Raw genomic sequence first — 9,253 nt, 5'->3', positions numbered from 1 at the left:
AAAAAAATTCTTGCATCTATATAGCACCTTCCTTGACAATTTTTGATGGCCCATGGGCCAGTGAAGTACTTTTGCTGTGTGGTCATTGTATTAATGTAGCTGCCGATTTGCTCGGAGCAATGGTGAGAGTAGCTGGTTTAATGATATTGACTGGCATCCTTCCTAATAATTTAATCTTTGGAGAGAATCTTGCAATGCGGCTGTGGGTTTGGACCTAATCCGCTTGAGAAGACAAGTAGGGGCTCAGTGTAGTATTTTATTTGAGAGAGAGCCATACACAAATAAATCATAATGACTAATAGTTATAGTCTAGAGTGGGAGTAGAACCCACAGTCTCCTGCCCAAGTGTAAGAATGCTACAAAGAGAGTTCATTAATGATTAAGCTTATACTTTAAGATCTAATAACTGGACTTCCAGTAGACGTACATATGAACTACAAGGAAAGCCAACGTTCATATTCAATTTGTGGTGGGCAAGTTAAATATAATAATTAATATTCTCAATGCAACAATGGGGTGATGGCCAATGGAAAATGGATCTAAGTTACAATCTGCTTTGACTAATGCTGTTACCAATGTCAAAGAAATAGAAGAATGCCCCTTTGCACAGTATATGTAGCATCACTTACAGAACATGTACCACAGTTTAAGTACAACTTTCTGAGCTATTTTGTCCTAACTCAGTTGTTGAAGGGCGAAGGCTTTCATTCTGCCCCTTTCAGATTTACTCTTGTGTTCTTAGTCTCTGCCTCAGGAATCAGACCGTGAGCCAGTGGTGCAGCTGTTGAGAGAGGAAAATTACTCTTAATGCTGGGTAGGGTGACAGCTTTTGGGTGGTGGTAGGAGGAAGGGGAAAGGGACGGAGGGGGAGAAGAGGAGTGGGGAGGGGGAAGGGACCGAGTAGGGATGGGAAGGGGGAAGAGATGGGGAAGAGGAGGAGGAAGGGGGAGGTACAGGGCAGGAAAGAGAAGGAGGGAGGAGGAAGGGGGAAGGGATGGGTGGGGGGAGAGGAGGAGGAACAGATGGAGGGAGGAGTAAAAGGGATGGTGGGGAAGGGGGAAGGGAAAGTGAAAGGGAGGGGAAAGGTACAAGGGGGGAAGAAGAAAATGAAAGGAAAGGGACAGGGAAATGCGGAAAGGTGGGAGAGATTGGGAAAAGCGTACGAGACAAGGGGAGGATGGAAAAGGCATGGTATGTAAAGGGGGAATAATGGGAAATGTTGAAAAGGGGAGAAATGGTGGGAAAAGGACAAAGAGGGGGAAGGTTTGGTGGGTGGGGGGGGGGGAAGGAAGAGGGTGAGAGGGTGTAATGCCAGGAAGGGGAAGGGACCGGGGGTGGATGAGGGAATTAGGTACAAGGAGGAGAGATGGAGGGGATAGTAATGGAATAGTGGGTGGGCAGAGGAAGGAATGGGATGAAGGGTGATAGGACAAGTTGGGACAGGGGGATGGTGATGTGGGAGAGAATAAAGTAGGGAATGGATGGAGGTTGTTGACTTTTCTGTGATCCATTTGTAACGGGCTGTTACTCACAGTGAATTGGTGGGCTTCACCATCTTCCACCAGGTGACGGTCCTTCTCGGATGTAATTGCAATTGCTAACTTCTGAAAGGATTAACAAATTTTCAAGTGTTGCTATTTATGTATTTATTTATGTACATCATAGATACTACTAAAAAACGTTATCCATCTATGCTGATTATATTACGATGCTTAGGAAATTTATATTTCAGAATCCTGCTCATTCCTCCAAATTCAGTTCTCCTCTTGCCCACCTACATTCAGCATTTAGTGATAGCGTATCCACTGATCATACTTTCTATTTTGACTTGGCTTGGGTACTCATAGTGACCTTGAGAAGTTACCTTTATGTGCTGAGACTCTCTAACTGGAATCAGAATCAGGCTTATTATCAGTGACATATGTTGAGAAATTGTTTTGTGGCAGCAGTCCAGAGCAAGACAGAAAATAAATACTATAAATGACCATAAAAACAGATAGATAGATAGATAGTGTGAAAGAGGAATAGTGAGGTAATGTTCATGTGTTTAGGGTCCATTCAGAAATCTGATGGCAAAGGGGCAAAAACCAATGCCCCCCAGGGGGCCATGATCCTATTGATTGATAGAACATGTACTATAGAAATGTAACAAATGTACTTTGAATCTTTCATGAACAACACTGAAAGAATTGCCTTTGAGTGTAAAGAATGAAAAGGCATGTCATGGTTTATTCTTGTAAATATATTTTTACTATGAACAAAGTTTATTTTGAGTTTAAAAATTTAAGGCAACAAATATAGTGCGTCTGATCTGTATGATACCCTTATTAACTTCAAGACGGAAAATTCTGCAGATGCTGGAAATCCAAGCAACGCTGATGAAGAGTTTCAGCCTGAAATGCCATCTGTTTACTCTTTTCCATAGGTGCTTCCTGGCCTGCCGAGTTCCAGAAGTTTTTGTGTGTGACCCTTATAAGCTTGTGTACCCTATGCAAGTCTTCCATTTTCATCTTCTATCTTGCAAATAAACAACAACCCAGTTCACTTATATCCATTTCTTAAACTGCAATATTTATGTCACTCCCTCTCGCACTGTGATCTTGTGCTCTTCTGTGGCACCTTTGTGCCATCACTCCTGGCTTATGGTCTTCAATTGTTCGAGACCACAAACTCATTTTCCTCAATACCATCACCAAGTCTATTTATTTTAACAATCATTTTTTCTGTCCAGGCTGTGTCCTTGCTATTTGATCTGTGCACCAAACCCAAAATGCTGCAACTCATATCTCTATCTACACTAAAGCTCTGCATTTCCATTCCCTTTGTTTCTTCAGGCTCTTGAAATGACTTCAGATGTTTCCACCAATTCAACAGTCATCTTTAATCTTCATGCGCTGGTGTGGATCATTCATTTCTTTTTCCCTTTCCCTACATCTCTCACTGTGTTCATATCTTCAGCTATCACATTGAATACCGTCACAGGTACCTCCTTCTCCTCTACTTCCTAAAATTTATATTCTATCGTTCTCAAGGTTTTTTTTACCCTAATCTTTTCTTGCTTGATGACCTTTTGTGGTATACTGCCTTGTTAAACAGTTTCAGATATTTCTGTACCAGTAGTGAGTTCTAGAAGAGTGCAAAATATTCTTCATTTTTTCCAATAAAATGCTTACAATACTTACTAATGTTTAATAAATGCTGGCAATACATATCCAGAATTTGGCAACAAAAGAGGCCAATGTCTATGATAAAAGTATTCAAAAGAATGTTGTGTGAGTGTGCTAAAGTAAATGTTGTATTCAATTTCATTTGCATAACTAATATTTACAATTCTATAACTATGTCACACTGAGATAATTTAAAGTGTTTCCTATCACAAATTAAAATGTTGTATGGTAAAATAAAAATGCATTCTCCTTTGCTCTGTTAGGTGGATATTACATTTGAACTCTGTCCAGGAGATTGGAAGCTCATCCACTAAAAAAACAAGAGTCCCTCAGACCTACTTTTGAGCTAGGTGCAAAGAAAGCTGTTTGAATGACCTGGGGTTACATTCCTGTGATTATGTTTTGTTCTGGAGTAGTTCCGGAGGAGTGGTAAGGAAAATGAATGTTTTTTTTTTGTAAGTGCATGCAAAGTTTTTCTTTACACTTCAGACTCCAGAACATTATCTCACTAAGTGTATTTGTTTAAATTCTTCTTGAACAATTCTAGCTGACTGACCCAGTGCATATTTCTATTTTTGTACCAAATAGTTATGATCCAAACACCGAAAAGCTCAAAGATAAAATTTACTCCCAGGATCTTCAAGAATAGTTGTCATTTTAACCTAGTCTTATTGTGGGATATAAGACAATAGCTGAGTTTATATAGTTGGATTAATTTTAGTCAAGAGGTAGCCTTTGGTCTGAGTGAGAGTCTTGGTGTTCTAACCAATGTTAACCAGACTTAGAGAAGAAGTAATGTTTAGAGTTAAAAGGGTAGCTGCAAACAGGATTGACTCCTATAGGGAGAGAGGGGCCAGCAGCTGCACTGAAGTGTTAATGTGTTAGGTATAGCATATATGGGTCCTATTACCATGCAATTATTCACAACATTATCGAAAGTTCAAAGTGAATTTATTACCAAAGTACACATGTCACCATACACTACTCTGAGGTTAATTTTCAATTTCCATATTAAACCTTACATAATTTCATATACTATCAGAACAGTGCAGTGCAGAAACAGGCCCTTCAGCCCATTTAGTTGTGACACAATATTATTCAGCCTAGTCCATTGACTTGAATCTTCATATCACATCCATCCAATTTTCTCTTAAATTTTGAAATTGAACCTCCATCCACCATTTCTGCTGGCAGCTCATTCCACACTTACACCATCCTCTGAGTTCCCCCTCAAGTTACACCTCTATTAAATCTCCCCTCATTCTCCTATGCTCCAGAGTACAAATTCCTACCCTATTAAACCTTTCCCTTTGACCCATGTTGTCAAGACCCAGCAATATCTTGTAAATTTTCTCTGTACTTTTTCAATCTTTCCTGTAGGAAGGTGAACAGAACTACATACAATACTCTAAATTAGGTCTCTCTAATATCTTGTACAACCTTAATATAACATCCCAACTCCAAAACTCAGTACTTTGATCTATGACAGCCAATGTGCCAAATGCTCTCTTTATGACCTTATCTACCTGTGATGCACCTTCCAAGGAATTATGGAACTGTATTCCCAGATTCCTCTGTTCTGCCATATTTCTCAGTTCACTCTGTATGTCCTACCCTGGATTGTCCTCCAACACCTCACACTGGTCTGCATTAAATTCCATCTGCCATTCTTCAGCCCCCTTTTTGTTGATTGTAGTGCTTTTATTTTATCTACAGCATTTGGTCAAGTATCATTAAACTGTTTAAAAGGATTCTCAGTTGCACTACTCTTTGAGCCTTATCTAATTTCTCATACAGATTTAGACAAAGTTTAGGAGAAAATGCCTGTAGGAGAAACCAGCTGCAGAATATATCATTTAAAAATCTACTGTGAGAACAGAAAGTTATTCACAAATTAATCAATAGTACTTCACAAGTGTACTCACCTCACGCAGAGATCCACGCACGCTGACACACTTGTACACAGCATAAATGGGTACAAGTGCCATTGAAGATACAGCAATACACCATCCAATTACATTGGCCCACTCTGGAAAGATGTAATTGTCGTATTCTGGGGCTTTAAATGTTGAAATGCTGATGACTACAACAAACTTGATGTAACAAGCAGCCAGAAAAGAGGGAAAGAGAAAGCAGTTGTCAAGCAGACTCTATACCTTTGATAAACACAAGAGATTCTACAGGTGCTGGAAATCTTGGGCGACACACAAGATGTTTCTGGTCAAGATCTCAACTGTATATTCCCCTTCGTCGACGCTGCTTGATTTGCTGAGTTCATCAAACATTTTGTGAATGTTGCTCCAAAAACTTTTGAGTTATTAATCAAAACCTTCTCTGTCCATGTTAAAGCCACTACAACAATACCTAGCAATTATTGATCAATCTAATCACTGGAGGGAAATTGACAGAGAACGATTGAGTCCTTCTGTTGAAGCTAGTCCTGTAATGCTGTTGGGTAGAATTGTGAGATTTGGATCCAGCAGCATTAAAACAATATTAGTATATCCCATATTAGTCCCTGCCTCAACCACTTCCTCAGGCAGCTCATTCTGTAAATGTAATACCCTTTGAGTAAAACAAAATGCCTCTCAAATGCCTATTAAATCTTTTCCCTTGCATCTTAAATCGATGCCCTCTAATTCTAGATCCTCCAGAGCTGGGAAAAAGTCCGAGTGCATTCACACTATTTGTGCCCCTCAATTTTATACTTACCTATAAGATCATTTCTATGTCCTGCACTCCAAGGAAAACATCTCTCCCTATAACTTAGACCCTTGAGTCCTGGCAAGGTCCATGCAGTAGACAGTACGTACAGGATCTTTTCAGGATTTGGGGAGCTTCTGTAAGCTTGAAGGGCATCAAAGTCCTGTTATGGATTTGGTCACCCAAGAAACAATAACAGCTGCTCATTACCTTTGCAAATGGCAGTGCAAGGAAGATTCACAGGACAAGAACAATTGTTTGGTTGTCATGACACTGTGCTTCCCTATTCTACCTATTGAAAACATTTGCACTTTTAACATACCCTCTACCCACCAAACATACTCCTAAAAAAAGCAATGCACTTAAGGCCACATTGAGTTTTTTTTTAGTTTTTCACAGCTGCACATCTGGTCTCCTCTGCAGCAACAGTTCATTCTAAAGGTGCATCAAGAACAATATTTTGGGAGCAACATTAAAATACTACAAGATCTTTTATGAAAAGTACTTGCATAGTTTAGCAATCCTTGTTTTGCAATGTAGGAAGAATTGCCACAATGTTAAATATGGGGCCAGGTGTTAAATTGAAATTTGCTTTTATAGAAATGGGTGCACAGAGTGTTCATAAATACAATGCATTATAAGCACAGCATTAAATTAAATTAAGTGAAAATTAAACTCTGCAAAAAGTATAATTGAAACTGAAATTTATTTTAACATCTAGAATTTATAACCTTGAGCTTTGGAATATATCAGTGACATTACAGTTGGCAATTGTCTGATGCAGGCGCTTATAAGGGGCAGATGTACGAGACACTTCTACTTTATGTGGATCATGAGTATAAACTGTGCACATTGTAAACTGTGAAGTTGAATGCGCTGAGGAAGGTAACTGAATGCACAGGGAAAAGAAGTTACTAATTTTGTGAAGAATACGTACACTCATTGGCCACTTTATAGGGTACGCTCTTTAAGGCTCATTAATACAAATATCTAATCAGCCAGTCATATGGCAGGAACTCAATGCATAAAAGCATGCAGATATAGTCAAGAGGTTCAGTTATTGTTCAGACCAAACATCAGAATGGGAAAGAAATGTGATCTAAGTGACTTTGACTGTGGAATGATTGTTGGTGCCAGATGGGTTGGTTTGAGTACCTCAAAAACTGGTGATGTCCTGTTTCACACACAACAGTCCCTAGAGTTTGTAGAGAATGGTGTGAAAAACAAATGAAAAAAAAAATCTTTAAAAAAGCTGTTTAGTGGGCGAAATCACCTTGTTAATGAGAGAGGTCAGAGGAGAATGGCCAGACTGGTTCAAGCTGACAGGAAGGCAACAGTAACTCAAGTAGCATTACAACAGTGATGTGTAGAAGAGTATCTCTCAATGCACATATCAAACTTTGAAGTAGATGGGCTACAGCAGCAAAAGACCATGAATGTGCACTCAGTGGCCACTTTATTAGGTACAGGAGGTATCTCATAAAGTGGCCACTGGGTGTACATTGCTTCACATAAACTTGGGGCTGTAAATGTTTAACATTTTATTCAGTTTAATGCCAGTTTGTGTGGTAGAGAAAAAAAAAACGACAGCTTACAATAAGATTGAAGCTAATTGTAATAACCACAAAAGGGAGCATGAAAATAAATTTCCAATGGATATCAAATCAATAAAACATGTTTACTGTAATATTGGATCAGGTGCTCTATGGGTACCTTAAACAGTTTATACTAGTAACACTATATAGGGGAATTGTGCACGTGTTTAATAATTAATTTATCAATATTTACAGTGAAGATAGCAAACCCAGCATCCCAAAGAAACTCCTATTAAGTTCCAGGTTTGAACATGCCAAAATTCTGGTTTCTATCCCATATTTTTGCTCTATTATACGCCCTCTCTTTGGCTTTTATGTTGGCTTTAATTTCCCTTCTCAGCCATGTTTGCAACATTCTGCGTTTAGAGTAGTACTTCTTCTTTGGGATGTCTCTAACCTGTGCCTTCCAAATTGCTTCCAGAAATTCCAGCCATTGCTCCTTTGCCGTCATCTCTGCTAGTCATTCTAATTAACTTTGGCCAGCTCCTCTCTCATGCCTCTGTAATTTCCTTTACTCCACTCTTAATACTGATACATCTGACTTTATCTCCTCCCTCTTAAATTGCAGGATGAATTCTTCATATTATGATCACTGCCTCCAAAAGTTCCTTTACCTTAAGCTCTCTAATTAACTCTGTTTCATTACACAACACCCAGTCCAGAATAGCTGAACCCCCTGGAGAACTTAACTACAAGCTGCTCTTAAAAAGACAACTTGTAGATATTCTACAAGTCCTCTCTCTTATAATCCACCAGCAACCTGATTTTCCCAATCTACCTACACGTTGAAATCCTCCATGACTATCCTGACATTGCCCTTTTGACATGCCTTTTCTATCTCCTGTTGTAATTTGTATTGCACATCCTGGCTAGAGTTCCAAGGCATGTATATTATTCCCATCAAGCTTTTTTTCGCCCTTGCAGTTTCTTAGCTCTACCCACAAGGATTCTACACCTTCCATCCTATGTCAACTCTCTCTAAGTTCTTGATTTCATTTTTTGCCAAGAGAGCAATCCCACCCCCTTTGCCTACCCACCTTCCCCTTCGATACAATTCCTTTTCGACTCACCAGAAGGAAACAGGGGCTGACAAACTTCCAGCACAGTCTCCAATATAAGCCGGGTCTTGTACCAATCATTTTTTCAATATCATTGCTGAAACGATCAACTCCTGGAAGAGAAACTTATGATCTCTGACACAAGCCTCAGTTTATTCCTCAGGTGTATCTTGTAACATCTTAAAAATCCATTGATCATCAATCTTAAGCTGAATAGTCATTTTCGTTTCTCCAAACATCTTGCATTGTAATGGAATATCATAAGGTGATGCCTGTTGTTGGATTTTTAAACGCAGCATATGCTCTACATCTTGGCTAAAGCAGAGTGTGATACAGATGTACTATGACAAATCTACATTCTACTGTCTAGCTGAATATAAACATCCTGCAGATATTGTCTCCAATGCAGCTGATGAATACTTAATGAGCAGAGACAGTGGCCTGGAAATATTAATAGGTGGACTTGACTGCACTATCGTGGTATATCAGAGCCATAAACAGTAGTGTTCAATGCACAGAAACTCATCTTGGTCCAAGTGATGAACGTTAATAGTGAATGATATTCCCCTGTGGATGGGGTAGTAATAGGGACAGTGACCAGAGTGGAAACGCATTAGTGAACAATCTGAGACAGGAGTGATATGGTCACAGAGAGGTTAATGATCAGGGTTTCGGACATGAGACTGGAGATGAGAACCTGAAGATGCATGAGGCCTCCATTTTACAATAG

The 9,253-nt window shown here is 39.3% G+C and overlaps 1 protein-coding gene across 1 annotated transcript in view; it reads right to left on the bottom strand.

Annotated features, from left to right (window-relative positions):
* Positions 1-757: 757 nt before the first annotated feature.
* Positions 758-9,253, bottom strand: part of slc6a3 (solute carrier family 6 member 3) — a 47,276-nt gene continuing 38,780 nt past the window's right edge. Inside the window, exons 11-14 of the mRNA XM_072283025.1 lie at positions 8,536-8,636; positions 5,093-5,260; positions 1,533-1,604; positions 758-781 (exon numbers count right to left, since the gene is read on the bottom strand). Of these exons, the coding sequence (XP_072139126.1) occupies positions 758-781; positions 1,533-1,604; positions 5,093-5,260; positions 8,536-8,636 (365 nt within the window). The remainder of the gene's footprint in view (positions 782-1,532; positions 1,605-5,092; positions 5,261-8,535; positions 8,637-9,253) is intronic.

The sequence above is a fragment of the Mobula birostris genome, chromosome 19 (assembly GCF_030028105.1).
Source record: "Mobula birostris isolate sMobBir1 chromosome 19, sMobBir1.hap1, whole genome shotgun sequence".
Taxonomy (NCBI): Eukaryota; Metazoa; Chordata; class Chondrichthyes; order Myliobatiformes; family Myliobatidae; genus Mobula; species Mobula birostris.
This window is presented reverse-complemented; position numbering and strand designations above follow the sequence as displayed.